The sequence below is a fragment of the Coregonus clupeaformis genome, chromosome 21 (genome assembly GCF_020615455.1).
Source record: "Coregonus clupeaformis isolate EN_2021a chromosome 21, ASM2061545v1, whole genome shotgun sequence".
NCBI lineage: Eukaryota > Metazoa > Chordata > Actinopteri > Salmoniformes > Salmonidae > Coregonus > Coregonus clupeaformis.
The window spans coordinates 36,284,888-36,300,459 of record NC_059212.1 but is presented as its reverse complement, the minus strand read 5'-3'; the positions used below and the strand labels follow the sequence as shown (position 1 = coordinate 36,300,459).

The 15,572-nt window shown below is 44.4% G+C and overlaps 1 protein-coding gene across 1 annotated transcript in view; it reads left to right on the top strand.

The window, feature by feature from the left end:
* The window catches only part of LOC121535344 (gamma-1-syntrophin), a 41,844-nt gene that overhangs the window by 10,053 nt on the left and 16,219 nt on the right, over positions 1-15,572 (top strand). The window contains exons 2-12 of the mRNA XM_041842323.2: positions 1,119-1,440; positions 2,139-2,193; positions 6,557-6,691; positions 6,970-7,026; positions 7,251-7,308; positions 7,412-7,455; positions 7,690-7,731; positions 8,050-8,152; positions 8,489-8,571; positions 8,951-9,081; positions 9,545-9,674. Of these exons, the coding sequence (XP_041698257.1) occupies positions 2,167-2,193; positions 6,557-6,691; positions 6,970-7,026; positions 7,251-7,308; positions 7,412-7,455; positions 7,690-7,731; positions 8,050-8,152; positions 8,489-8,571; positions 8,951-9,081; positions 9,545-9,674 (810 nt within the window). The 5' untranslated portion in view covers positions 1,119-1,440; positions 2,139-2,166. The remainder of the gene's footprint in view (positions 1-1,118; positions 1,441-2,138; positions 2,194-6,556; positions 6,692-6,969; positions 7,027-7,250; positions 7,309-7,411; positions 7,456-7,689; positions 7,732-8,049; positions 8,153-8,488; positions 8,572-8,950; positions 9,082-9,544; positions 9,675-15,572) is intronic.

The window sequence follows — 15,572 nt, the reverse complement described above, 5'->3', positions numbered from 1 at the left end:
CCAAGCAAATGAAGCAAAATTACTCCTCTCTACTCTACGCTAACTTTCTACTGCTATTGTGTCAGAGCCAGGAGTGCTATTTGAGAGAAACACTGTGCAGTGATTCGGGGAAAATATCTGATGGCGTGCCTGTGAGTTGCGCTGACTCAACTTAAATTGTACAAAAGGTTCAGCTCAGTCTATCTGACTGGGATTCTGGCAGTGAAGTGAACTGCTTGCATTTGTCAGTATGTTCTCGAGGGCACCTGCTGGAAGCAGGCCTGCATTCGTCTTCAAACAGCCAGGCTGCACACAATATATAAAACATTTCCTTTTTTAGATGAACATTTTAGGACAGATGTAGCCATTCATTTTTAAAGAAGGTCTAAAATGGCATCAGAATACATCACTCAATGAGTTGGCAGGCTCCAGATGGAATGCCACCACATTGAGAGACATTGCAAAGGCTGCGTTTTAAATAAAGGTTTTAAAAAAATTATTTTTGCATATTCTTTGATGCAGAGGGAAAAGATTTACATAACATGATGCGGTATAGTTTCAAATGTGAACGAAAAGCGAGTCGAAAAGGTGTCTTAAAACAATGATCACAGAGGCAGCTTGCCAATACAGTTCCACAGATATGTGATATCGTGTCAACAAATGAGCGCTAACGAGAATAATTTCTCCTGAGGTTTCGATTGCAACACAACAAAACACCTTGGCAGAAACGTTTGTGCTTGGCATACAAACGACAAGGACACTGAAGAATACGAGTTAATTGCCATTAGGTGTTTATATTATTGGACCCACAGGTGCCTTCAACCTGCATCAGTTGAGACTTCTCACTGCTTGGTAACAAACTGCTCTCTGAAATTCATCCTCTGTGCTTGTCAAACAAATTGCCTCTTTCCCATAAACTGGTTTGGAAATCATCACACCCAGAGTTATTCTGTCAAGTCATTAGTCTTTTTGCACTGTGACGTTTTTCTGTGCCATGATTGGGAGCTCTGTAAATATGAAACATCATTGCATCAGGTTAAAGTGTTACTGTTGTTACTGTTGTGCCATCATTTTTTGGCATTTCTTGGTCTAGTTTTCCACTACCTCACAAACTAACTAATGTTATGTTTTGATCTCAGCTCAGCTCATTCTGAGTCTGGACCTGAGTGGAACTGCTCCTGAGTCCACCATCGGACACCCTCCGTAACCACTGTTGGGACAGCACCTTGGCCACAACAACCTGGAACTGTGGCAGCACATACACCAGGTCAACCACTGCCCATAGTGGTCCAACACCAAGCCCACCACAGGCCAGGCTTTGCCACCAGCTCCAGGGGAGGGCCTGCGTCCCCCCACAGCCATGCCCAGGGAAGCTCCTCTGCCACGGGTAGGATCAGTGCTCACCTGCCTGCTTCATGGCTAGACCTCTACAGACGAAGAGCCGGGGGCCTTTCTACTGAGGTGAGCCTTGAACATATACTGCAACATATACCCCTAAAGCACAATGTTGATATACTGTAACTATTTCCTTTTCAAGGACAGCAGTTTTTTCACTGCAAGGTTGAGGACAAGGGAAGCATATGTTCTATATCTATCCTTATCCCAAACCAGAGCCATTTATTTATGGCTCTCTCCCATACAATCTATATTACTACTACAGAACAGAACTGTACTACTCCTTCATCTGAGACTTGTCTTCAACAGCTTCAATGATTAGCCCTGCTGTAACACCGTAACAGATATGGTAACACAGTCAGTCAGGTGACGGGAGCAATAGATTCCATATTGAAACATTTATCAGGATAGATACTTAGGTTCCCACCTTCAGCTTATGAATTATTCATAGACATTTAATGGTCTCTGGTTTCCCCCCTGATTAGTTCTGCACAGGATTCTGCTTGAAAGAAGTGAAATTGCAATGAAAATCTATTACTCTGGATTGATATTGCTCGGTCCCACAAGGATGACATGACAGAAAATAGGCAGACCATGCTAGTGGGTTTTGTGTTCGTATTACGTAGAAAGGGGTGCACCATCATACAGTGCTTGGGCAATCTGTGTTATTACTACAAGTGAGAAGAACCATGTCACTGACTAACTGCTAGGTATTTTGTTCAGGAAGCTAATTCAATTTCCTTTTACAATTTCTCTTTTTCCAGGGCAGTTTCCCTCACTGTACCATAGCACATGGATTTCAAGACTTCAAATGAAGAGGTAGCTACAATTTGAGTTGAATAGATTTCAATCCCTCAGCATTTTGCAAAGATAATTGTAGCAAATTGGTCTGCCACAGCAAATAGCATTATGTATTTTTACTTGACAGCGTACTCAACTGCTGACACATGTTAACCTTTGCACCACAATGAGTATCATTAATTATCATATCGCTACAATGCATCATTGGCTAGGTAGATGAAAATGTGACTGTCCTTGTTGCATACCTGGTGCCTGGTGCCAACCGCCTGTGGTGTAAATTGTAAATGTACACAGACGACAGTATCTGATTGGAGTTGATGATGTAGCTAGATAATGATGGAGAGGATTAGGATGAGAGGGTAATGATGAAACACAAGATGGGATCAGAGATAAGGGTAATTACATACATGCTCTACAGCAGGTCAAACAATGCTCAGCCGAGCAGAGAGAGAGAGGCAGAGTAGAGGCTGCTTTTGACCTACCCAGTGATAGATATAGCAGCATCGTAGCACTGATTCAGCTCGGCTAACGAAAATGACTCTGCCTCCAACAGCTCCCCCTCCCCCCTCTCTCTCTCTCTGTCTGTCTGTCTGTCTCTCTCTCTCTCTCTCTCTCTCTCTCTCTCTCTCATGAGACACACGCGCACACACAAACTCACACGTGTGAGACATACACACACCATAATGGTGATATTGAACTAGCTGTGGATATAGTGTGCAAGGCAACCCACTGTAAAAACACTTTCACATTGATATGCTGCTGTTGATATGAATAATACTCACCCAGGCTGATTTTTAATGGTTTCTTTACACAGAGCTAGATACAGTACAGTACAAGTAAATGTCATTCTTTGAGTTGCCATACCTGCAATTGAGCTACCATTTCTGTCTAAAAATAGTCACCTTCCTTTTTAACTGGTGACTAATGTATCCTTTAGCGACACTACTGCATTTGTCATCAAGGATGCTCAGTGACATTGTTGTGCTTGGCTTTACATGAGTAATCATGTCAGGTGAAGGTGTTTTTCTTATTTAGACTTAACCGTAGTTTCAAGGACAGGACAGGCATTCCAATTAGCTGGTGGGGAATTGGCTATACAGAATGCATATTTATGCAGATTAGCATGTTTTAAATGGATAAGATGATGATTTCTCTCATCCTTTTCTATTGCGCAACACTGAGAAATGCATATTTGGTGACTGAACATTTATTCAAACCTTTTAATTCCACAGGAATTCATAGACAAAATGAAGATTGATTATTTAATTGGAGATTTATTGAATTAGATTATTGTAAATCTTTTTTTCTGTTGCCTGTGATTAAGAGGCGTATCATTGCAGCAAATTATGAAATAATGATATTTATTTTCAGGGCCAAGACAACAATATATTTTGGTCTGATTAATGTTATAGCACAGTGCATAGAAAGAAAATGTAATTCAAACTAATTAGTGAAAATAATTTGCTGAGAACTAACCTAATTAGCAAATCTATATTTCTCCTGTCTCCTATTATCCAACGGAATTGCAACATAATATAGAAGATGTATGCAATATATTCACTAGTGGAAAAAAGATTTCCCTGAAGTGATCATGAATAATGATAGCTCTTTTCGAAACCTATTAGAGACAATGGTTTCTTGGTGTCACGATCGTCAGGGAGAGACCAAGGCGCAGCGTGATGAACAAACATACTTTAATTGGTTAAAGTTTAAACATGAATACAAAACAAGAAACGACTCGTGACGTCCACGGTATCAATGACCGAACACGGAACAAAAACCCACAAACACAAAGGGAAAACATACAGTTTAAATATGGCTCCCAATCAGAGACAACCAGCCAACAGCTGACACTCGTTGCCTCTGATTGGGAGTCACTCAGGCAGAACATAGAAATCAACAAACTAGAATGAACACCACAGAATGAATACACCCTGGCTCAACATATAGAGTCCCAGAGCCAGGGTGTGACAGTACCCCCCCCCTAAAGGCACGGACTGCGACCGCGCCTCAACTAAAACAAAACAGGGGAGGGCTGGGCGGGCATACCTCCTCGGCGGCGGTTCTGGCTCCGGCCTTGACCACCACCCTCCAATCAACCCCCCATAGCGCCCCTGGTCCAGTCTGGCCCCGCTGGCTGGAGCTGAACTTGACTTAGCAGGAGCGGTTAGCTTCAGCTCCATAGTGGAGCAGTTGACCGGTACCTTACCAGGCACCGGTGACCCAGGCACGGGTTGTGCTGGACTGACGACGCGCACCCCTGGCTTGGTGCGTGGAGGAGGAACGGGCCTTACCAGGCTGACGACGCGCACCCCTGGCTTGGTGCGTGGAGGAGGGACGGGCCTTACCAGGCTGACGACTCGCACCCCTGGCTTGGTGCGAGTGGCAGGAACAGGCCGGGCCGGGCTGGCGACGCGCACCGTAGACTTGGTGCGAGTGGCAGGAACAGGCCGGGCCGGGCTGGCGACACGCACCGTATACTTGGTGCGAGTGGCAGGAACAGGCCGGGCCGGGCTGGCGACGCGCACCGTATACTTGGTGCGAGTGGCAGGAACAGGCCGGGCCGGGCTGGCGACGCGCACCGTATACTTGGTGCGAGTGGCAGGAACAGGCCGGGCCGGGCTGGCGACGCGCACCGTATACTTGGTGCGAGTGGCAGGAACAGGCCGGGCCTGGCTGGCGACGCGCACCTAATACTTGGTGCGAGTGGCAGGAACAGGCCGGGCCGGGCTGGCGACGTGCACCGTATACTTGGTGCGAGTGGCAGGAACAGGCCGGGCCGGGCTGGCGACGCGCACCGTAGACTTGGTGCGAGTGGCAGGAACAGGCCGGGCCGGGCTGGCGACACGCACCGTATACTTGGTGCGAGTGGCAGGAACAGGCCGGGCCGGGCTGGCGACGCGCACCGTATACTTGGTGCGAGTGGCAGGAACAGGCCGGGCCGGCCTGGCGACGCGCACCGTATACTTGGTGCGAGTGGCAGGAACAGGCCGGGCCGGGCTGGCGACGCGCACCGTATACTTGGTGCGAGTGGCAGGAACAGGCCGGGCCTGGCTGGCGACGCGCACCTAATACTTGGTGCGAGTGGCAGGAACAGGCCGGGCCGGGCTGGCGACGTGCACCGTATACTTGGTGCGAGTGGCAGGAACAGGCCGGGCCGGGCTGGCGACGCGCACCGTATACTTGGTGCGTGGAGCAGGGACAGGCCGGGCTGGGCTGTCGACGCACACCGTAGGCTTGGTGCGTGGAGCAGGGACTGGCCGGACTGGGCTGGCGACGCACACCGTAGGCTTGGTGCGTGGAGCAGGGACAGGCCGGACCGGGCTGGCGACGCACACCGTAGGCTTGGTGCGTGGAGCAGGGACTGGCCGGACTGGGCTGGCGACGCACACCGTAGGCTTGGTGCATGGAGCAGGGACAGGCCGAACCGGGCTGTGGAGACGGATAGGAGCCCTGGAGTGAAGAGCGGCCACAACCCGTCCTGGCTGAATGCCTACCCTCACACACTCTGTGTGAGGCATCCGCACAGGACGTACAGGGCGGTGTATCCGTAACCTGGTGGCCTCCAGAATCCGCCCCTTTTTTGCCTCCGTCAGCCCCGTCGTCCATGCCGTGTGCCCCCCCCTAAAAATGTTCTGGGGTTGCCTCTCGACCGCCCGACGACGACCCTGATCACGCCGTTGCTCCTCTCTACGGCGCGCCTCCACCGTCTCTTCTCCCGGCGCTTCCTCCCATGTCCAGCCCAAGAGCTGCCCCTGGACACGCTGCTTGGTCGTTGCATGGTGGGTTTTTCTGTCACGATCGTCAGGGAGAGACCAAGGCGCAGCGTGATGAACAAACATACTTTAATTAGTTAAAGTTTAAACATGAATACAAAACAAGAAACGACTCGTGACGTCCACGGTATCAATGACCGAACACGGAACAAAATCCCACAAACACAAAGGGAAAACATACAGTTTAAATATGGCTCCCAATCAGAGACAACCAGCCAACAGCTACACTCGTTGCCTCTGATTGGGAGTCACTCAGGCAGAACATAGAAATCAACAAACTAGAATGAACACCACAGAATGAACACACCCTGGCTCAACATATAGAGTCCCAGAGCCAGGGTGTGACACTTGGTTACTAGTTAGGTTTTCTGAGAGTGGAATTCACATAATGTATGGGGGCATTGTTTTACATGTCACCATTTTGAAATTAACAGGCTAAGAAGAAGAACAATATTAAATGTCTGTATCATTATCATACGTGTCACTCTGCCAAAAGTCTCTCCAATGTCTTTCCAATTCGATTACATTTTCATTTTATTTAATGGCCAGTTAATTCAGACACAGAAGAATGATACATGATTTTCCCACTTTGATTTACTTTGCAGGCAAAGACTGGGGTTTATCTGCTGCAAGATGGTAACGAGGAGCCTTTCAATATTCGACTGCACTTGGCTAAAGACATTCTGACCATTCAAGAGCAAGATGTCATCTGTGTGTCAGGAGAACCATTTTATTCCAGTGTGAGTAACCTGCCCTGCCTGTCAAATAAAATACCTTGGGAAAGGGTGTTTCAATTACGAGAAAAAATTGAATGTCAGGCAGACATTACATTTGGAACCATGAGAATGAGGTGTGAGCATGACTGGAGAGAAAATACCTTTTAAAATGGGCCTTTCCTTTGTAATTTGTCTTGTATATCAGTCAGCTTTGTTACACTTGTATTATCTAGGGTAAACTCTTAAACTCTAAGTATCTCCATAATAAACACCTTCTCTTTATTCCATCTGATTCCTTGTAGGAGAGAACTGTAACGATCAGAAGACAGACGATTGGGGGTTTTGGCTTGAGCATCAAGGTAATTTAGATCTCCATTGATTAATCAGTTTCTGCTTATTCTATCTTTTAGTTTACTGTCACCTAATGCAATTGATCTTTTAAAACCACAATTGATATATCAACAGTAGACTAATGGAGTAGCGTACGGGGGAAGACACAACAGTTTTTCTATTTTTTTCTCTCTGTTTCTTTCCTTCAAATGTTTGTGCAACAAACTACATAACTATATAATTCACCCCCTAGGGAGGCGCAGAACACAAAATCCCTGTTGTGATATCAAAAATATCAAAAGAGCAAAAAGGTCAGCTGTCTTTTATTATTTTTTATTTTTTTCCATTTCACTATGAATTATGAATCATGGTTTATTTACCCAAACATAATCATAAATCATATATTGTCTGCAGCTGAACTGTCTGGGCTGCTGTTTATCGGAGATGGGATCCTCCAGGTAAGTGATGGTGATGAGTATTTTGACAGTTTCTTCTGCCTTCTGTCATTCAGTGTTTTTACTACAGGTATGTCTGGTCGAATTGCAACCCCTTCACACTCTGCAGATCGATCACAATACGATATATTAACTCACTGAGCCACCTCAAAGAAGTAAAATAAACCATATCATGCATATCATCAGTTTAATTAATCAAATATTATTGTTACTAACAATAAGACTGTTTGTTTTTAGATAAATGGAATAAATGTTCGAAGCTATCGCCACGAGGAAGCGGTAAGAAGCTGCCAACTTAATATTTTATATTTCCCTGAAGCTGCAAACACTTGCAACACCACTTTATCTTGTTTAACGTTTTGGACCTTATCTTTGGGACCTGTAAGATCAGTTTTACACCTTTTTCCAATTTGTATGTATCAACCTCCCAAATGCGCGAGGCTGCATAAATCTCCCAGGTTTTCAGCCGATATCTAATCTACTTGTTCTAAGAAGGGAATTTGTACTACATCCATCATCCAAGTACGTGGTTGAAATGAGTAACAGACTTAGAAGTCCTATGGCAGTATTGTAAATTCACCAATTGTTTCATTCCAGGTGCAGGTTTTGCGAAACGCCGGAGAGGACGTCACTCTGACTGTCTCTTTCTTGAAGAAGACACCGGCATTTCTGAAACTGCCCCTCTGTGAAGACTGCACATGTATGTGGATCTTAGAAACCTCCAAAGAAATATCAGAGCTGAATTTGTATGTTATTTTCACTAAGGATATGATGAGAGAAAATAAAACAAGATTGGAGAAAAAACCTTCTCCATCTACACATGGATTATATAATGATTCATGCATTGTCTGACTGTTATTTGTCTGGTATAATTACCTCTGAAAAAGAGCTGGAAAGAAAAATTGCTTTGAATATAGTTTTTACCTGAAACAGAGCTAGACATAAAAGTTCTGGATATTGTACCAACGCTGAAGAAGATATGATATGACTTCCAAATGACTGAATAAATAACTTCTGAATGTCATTCTCCTCCCAGGTGTTCCAAGTGATCAGAGCAGTGGAACGTCCTCCCCTCTGTGCGACAGTGGCTTACACCTGAACTACCATCCTAACAATACGGTACAGTTTAGCATTCTTAACCCACCCTGCTTTGAGACTGATCTCATTTCTGTATAACTCTCAGCCATATCTGTCTCTCTGCAAATCTTGTAACAATGCCAGTAGGCTGTTGTTATTCCGCAGTGGCATTCACAGGCAGACGGTGACGGTCAGAGTGCTCTAACTCTTTCTCACTCTTTCTCTGGGCCAGAGGAATAAACAACGTATTCAGTAGTTGAACTATGGCTTGCACTTATACAGCTTCTGCTGCATCTACATCTACGTGTATGAATCATGAACAGGCCTGGGCTATTGACGTCTTAGTAAACCATGAGAGATGCCATATGAAGAACTAAACGAAGAGGTGTTCTCTTCTTTCTGCGTGTACAAACCCCTCTAGGACTCTCTGTCCTGCTCATCTTGGCCCACGTCCCCTGGGCTCCGCTGGGAGAAGAGATGGGTGGACCTGCGCCTTATTCCTCTCCTCCACTCCCGTCTGTCACAGCACATCCCGGGCTCTGACGTCTGCAGGTAAGCTGAGCGCTGGGCTGCGGCAGGGGGAACGGGGAACGCTCGTTGTCAAAACGCAGCAAGGGGCCATTCTCTGTCACTACTGCTGAAGGTTCAGTGGCCCCTGTGCCTCGGCTATTTGAGAGGGGTCCGCTGGCGAGGGACTTTGGGGGCTCGGTGTTAGGATGACTTGTCTCCTGTAAATACCTTGAGACTATTCAAATGGATAGGTCAGCCACTGACAGTTAAGACAGTGATTCCTCCATTTGCTGCAAAGCTTGCTTGGCTGTTACTTATTTATCTTGAATAGAAATTGAGAGTGCATGGGTCATGATTAATATATGGAAAGACAAGCTGTTTGCCTGACTAAGGATAAAACAATATTGCGATATGCCTCGTCCATATTGATATCGATGTTAATATCATATTGAATTGGTGCCAACCACTACTAAAAAGTATATTTGTCTGATTCTGATTTCTTAAGGAAAAATGCATTTCAAGTCATAGCTGTGGATGGGGTTTGCAGTGGGGTAATCACATGCCCCACCGCTGAAGACTGCCTAGATTGGCTCCAAGCAATAGCAGCCAATATATCAGCTCTCACCAAGCACAATGTGAGTACAATCAAACTGAATTTCTGTGCTTCTTAGGCAAAAACATGAGTAAAATAGATTAGATTTTAGGTAGGTTTTCCATAGTCTTAAACAGCCACAGGTTCGGTTTTGATGAAAAATGCAATAGAACACTGAATTACTACACTAATATGGATTGAACATGGCTGTAAAAGTGATTTAGTATCTACACACAGTAGTTAACATATAACAGTTTATGATCTTGTCCATTTTCATTAAGGTGTCACACAGCTAACTGTATCATTAAATGTGTCAGATGTATCATATAAGTCATATACTTATGAATGTCTCCAGAAAGGGATTGATCTAGGGACACAACAATATAAGTTACTCTTATTTTAGATTAAATCTCCCTGCCTGCACAGTTTACCTTTATCTTGTCAGCCCTAAGCAATCTACATTTTGTTCCAAACAAAATCGATTCAGTTTTTCCCAAATGTAGCGACAATTTGTTGTCAGTCAACCCTTACTCAGAGTCTCCTCTATGTAAACTGTATCCTTCCCTGATACCAGTATGGCTGAGTCGTCAGCATAAAGCAGGAGTTTTACTGTATCTGGCATATCATTAACGTATATAAGAAATAAGAGAGGCCCTAAAATGTATCCCTGCGGTACTCCACAGGATATTTCTTTGGCCTCTGACAGAACATCACCAACATTACATACTTGTGTTCTGTTGGTCAGATAAGACCTAAACCAATTCACTGCTACATCATTTAGACCCATGCATTTCAGTTTCATCAGGAGAATATCATGGTCCACAGCTTTCTGCAAGTCTAACATGACCATACCTGTATAGTTTCCCTTCTCACTTTCCTGCTTGATGTGGTCAAAAAGGTGCATAAGGCAAGTATCAGTGGAATGAGCTGTTCTAAAGCCAGATTGGAGTTAATAAAGAAGTTTGTGTTCGAGAAGGTATTAAAAACGAATCTCTCAACAACTTTGGATAAGGTGCTGAGGATCGACACAAGCATGTAGTTTCCTACATTTGTTTTACTGCTCTTCTTGTGGAGCGGAACCACCCGGGCTGTTTTGAGATCATTAGGAAATGTACCACTACTGATAGAAAGGTTTACAATATGCATTATCATTTTAGCAGTGACACAAGCACTATCCTTTATGAATCTTGCAGGAAGGTTATCCAGCCCAGTTGTTTTGTTTGTGCTCATTAAGAATAGTAGATTGGAAATGTTGTCCTCTGTTACCATGCACAGCTCAAACAAATCATTTGTGATACCTTTGCTATGGTAAAAGTTGTTAATGAAAGACTGGCCATTTACTTCTTAACCAGAGATGAGGCTATAGCGGTAAAAAATGTGTTTCAATTATTTGCAACCTTTGCCTGGTCATAGCATAAAACATCATCAATATTCAGGCCAATGTCCTTTTAAATGTTCCACAGTTTACGAGGCTGATGTAAGTTGTCATTAACAGCGTCTATGTAATGTTGGGATTTGGCCTTATCCATTTTGTATCTTGCCTGGTTTCTACAGTTGATATAACCATCATCATCTTGTTGTAGATTTGTCCTTCTGAATTTGGCCAGGTAGCGATCTCTTTTCCTTATGAGGTCTAAGATCTCGGAAGTGATCCATTTCCCTGACCGCTGTTTGATTCTAATTTGTTTCATCGGAGCCAGAGAGTCGAGTGCAGACAGAAACAGATCTTTAAAAAGATACCAAGCTTGATCAACATCATCACAGTTTAGTACATGAGACCAATCCAAAATGCCAAGTACTTCTACAAAACGTTCCTTTGAGTATTGTTTCATAGACCGTACCTTCATGTAGTTATTACCTGGCTCAAGTAGCATTTTGGATTTCTTACGGGTACAGTAGGTTACCATACCAATATTTAAGACTCCTGACTGACAGACGTTCTCTTGGTCTGATACAATAATCAAATCCAAAGTTGATTTACTGTCAATACACACCCGGGTTGGCTCAACAATCAGTTATTTTAGTCCAAATACCTGATTAAAGTTATACAGGGCATTTACTAGTGTAACTTGGGTGGGAACTGCACATTTGTATTAAAATCACCAGCAGAATACATTCCCTATCAGCAAATACATTGTGATCACAGCAATTAGATTCAAGTAAATCATATACATTATTCTGCTTAGGAGGCCGATAGCACACACCAACAAGTATGGGACGACATTTAGGAAGAAGTATATCTACCCATGCAACCTCAAGATCCTCCATATTCAGATCTGAAAAAGGGTTAAAATGCACATAATTCCTAGTAAAAACACAAATGCCGCCACCATTTCAGTTTCGGTCAATTCTGTTAATGCTACAACCTTATTGTCCTCAATTGACCCATCGAGCCATGTCTCAGTCACAGCAACTACTGCAACCCGTGTGTTAGAAGCGAGGAGTTGTAATTCCTCTAATTTTGGCAGCAGGCTCCGTGCGTTCACATGGATAAAGTGAAGTCCTCTCCGATTGAAACAGTCAAACATGTCATTTTCTGTGCCCACTGCTGACACATCGACTATCTCATCTAGATTGCACTCAGCATCCCTGCTTGTGTCCAGCATTCCAATGTTTGGCACGGCATTTAAACAGCATACATTGCAAACAAGCAAAATGTTACTTTGAGACTTTACAGCTTCATCATATGACAAGGGTTGGATATCTCCAAACTTTATGTGAACAAACAAATCACAAATGTCGCAAGCCACATAAGTATTTAGACCCTTTACACAGTACTTTGTTGAATCACCTTTGGCAGCAATTACAGCCTTGAGTCTTCTTGGGTATGATGCTACAAGATTGGCACACCTGTATTTGGGGAGTTTCTCCCATTCTTCTGTACAGATCCTCTCAAGCTCTGTCAGGTTGGATGGGGAGCGTCGCTGCACAGCTATTGATGTTGGATCGGGTTCAAGTCCGGGCTCTGGCTGGGCCACTCAAGGACATTCAGAGACTTGTCCCGAGGCCACTCCTGCGTTGTCTTGACTGTGTGCTTAGGGTCATTGTCCTGTTGGAAGGTGAACCTTCGCCCCAGTCTGAGGTCCTGAGCGCCCTGGAACAGGTTTTCATCAAGGATCTCTCTGTACTCCAACCTGACAGCGCTTGAGAGGATCTGCAGAGAAGAATGGGAGAAACTCCCCAAATACAGGTGTGCCAAGCTTGTAGCGTCATACCCAAGAAGACTCAAAGGTGATTCAACAAAGTACTGAGTAAAGGGTCTGAATACTTGTAATGTAAATGTGATATTTCAGTTTATTTTATTTTATACATTAGCTAAAATGTCTAAAACCTGTTTTTGCTTTGTCATTATGGGGTATTGAGTCTAGATTGATGAGGAAGAAAACAATTTAATCAATTTTAGAATAAGACTGTAAAGTAACAAAATGTTGAAAAAGTAATGGGGTCTGAATACCTTCTGAATTGTTTTTATTTATTTTTTTCACCTTTATTTAACCAGGTAAGCCAGTTGAGATTAAGTTCTCATTTACAACTGCGACTTGGCCAAGATAAAGCAAAGCAGTGCGATAAAAACAACAACACAGAGTTACATATGGGGTAAAACAAAACATAAAGTCAAAAATACAACAGAAAATATATATACAGTGTGTGCAAATGTAGCAAGTTATGGAGGTAAGGCAATAAATAGGCCATGGTGCAAAATAATTACAATTAGTATTTGCACTGGAATGATGATGTGCAAATAGAGATACTGGGGTGCAAATTAGCAAAATAAATAACAATATGGGGATGAGGTAGTTGGGTGGGCTAATTTCAGATGGGCTGTGTACAGGTGCAGTGATCGGTAAGGTGCTCTGACAACTGATGCTTAAAGTTAGTGAGGGAGATGAGAGTCTCCAGCTTCAGAGATTTTTGCAGTTCGTTCCAGTCATTGGCAGCAGAGAACTGGAAGGAATGGCGGCCAAAGGAAGTGTTGGCTTTGGGGATGACCAGTGAGATATACCTGCTGGAGCGCATACTACGGGTGGGTGTTGCTATGGTGACCAATGAGCTAAGATAAGGCAGGGATTTGCCTAGCAGTGATTTATAGATGGTGAGGACCAGCCAACAAGAGCGTACAGGTCACAGTGGTGGGTAGTATATGGGGCTTTGGTGACAAAACGGATGGCACTGTGATAGACTACATCCAATTTGCTGAGTAGAGTGTTGGAGGCTATTTTGTAAATGACAACGCCAAAGTCAAGGATCGGTAGGATAGTCAGTTTTACGAGGGCATGTTTGGCAGCATGAGTGAAGGAGGCTTTGTTGCGAAATAGGAAGCCAATTCTAGATTTAACTTTGGATTGGAGATGCTTAATGTGAGTCTGGAAGGAGAGTTTACAGTATAACCAGACACCTAGGTATTTGTAGTTGTCCACATACTCTAGGTCAGGCCCGTCGAGAGTAGTGATTCTAGTCGGGTGGGCGGGTGCCAGCAGCGTTTGATTGAAGAGCATGCATTTAGTTTTACTAGTGTTTAAGAGCAGTTGGAGGCTACGGAAGGAGTGTTGTATGGCATTGAAGCTCGTTTGGAGGTTTGTTAACACAGTGTCCAATGAAGGGCCAGATGTATACAAAATGGTGTCGTCTGCGTAGAGGTGGATCTGAGAGTCACCAGCAGCAAGAGCGACATCATTGACATACACAGAGAAAAGAGTCGGCCCAAGAATTGAACCCTGTGGCACCCCATAGAGACTGCCATAGGTCCAGACAACAGGCCCTCCAATTTGACATCTTGAACTCTATCTGAGAAGTAGTTGGTGAACCAGGCGAGGCAGTCATTTGAGAAACCAAGGCTATTTAGACTGCCAATAAGAATGCGGTGGTTGACAGAGTCGAAAGCCTTGGCCAGGTCAATGAAGACGGCTGCACAGTACTGTCTATTATCGATCGTGGTTATAATATTGTTTAGGACCTTGAGCGTGGCTGAGGTGCACCCATGACCAGCTCGGAAACCGGATTGCATAGCGGAGAAGGTACGGTGTGATTGGAAATGGTCGGTGATCTGTTTGTTAACTTGGCTTTCAAAAACTTTCGAAAGGCAGGGCAGGATGGATATAGGTCTGTAACAGTTTGGATCTAGAGTGTCACCCCCTTTGAAGAGGGGGATGACCGCGGCAGCTTTCCAATCTCTGGAGATCTCAGACGTTACAAAAGAGAGGTTAAACAGGCTAGTAATAGGGGTTGCGCCAATTTTGGCGGCTATTTTTAGAAAGAAAGGGTCCAGATTGTCTAGCCCAGATGACTTATAGGGGTCCAGATTTTGCAGCTCTTTCAGTTCATCAGCTGTCTGAATTTGTGTGAAGGAGAAGCGGGAGGGGGCATGGGCAAGTTGCAGCGGAGGGTGCAGAGCTGGTGGCCGGGGTTGTGGTAGCCAGGTGGAAAGCATGGCCAGCCGTAGCAAAATGCTTGTTGAAATTCTCGATTATTGTAGATGTATTGGTGGTGATAGTGTTTCCTAGCCTCAGTGCAGTGGGCAGCTGGGAGGAGGCGCTCTTATTCTCCATGGACTTTACAGTGTCCCAAAACTTTTTGGAGTTAGTGCTACAGGATGCACATTTCTCTTTGAAAAAGCTAGACTTTGCTTTCCTAACTGCTTGTGTATATTGGTTCCTAACTTCCCTGAAAAGTTGCATATCGCGGGGGCTATTCGATGCTAATGCAGTACGCCATAGGATGTTTTTGTGCTGGTCAAGGGCAGTCAAGTCTGAGGAGAACCAGGGTCTATATCTGTTCTTAGTTCGGAATTTTTTGAATGGGGCATGCTTATTTAAGATTGAGAGGAAAGTACTTTTAAAGAACAACCAGGCATCCTCTACTGACGGAATGAGATCGATATCCATCCAGGATACCTGGGCCAGGTCAATTAGGAAGGCCTGGTCGCTAAAGTGTTTTAGGGCGC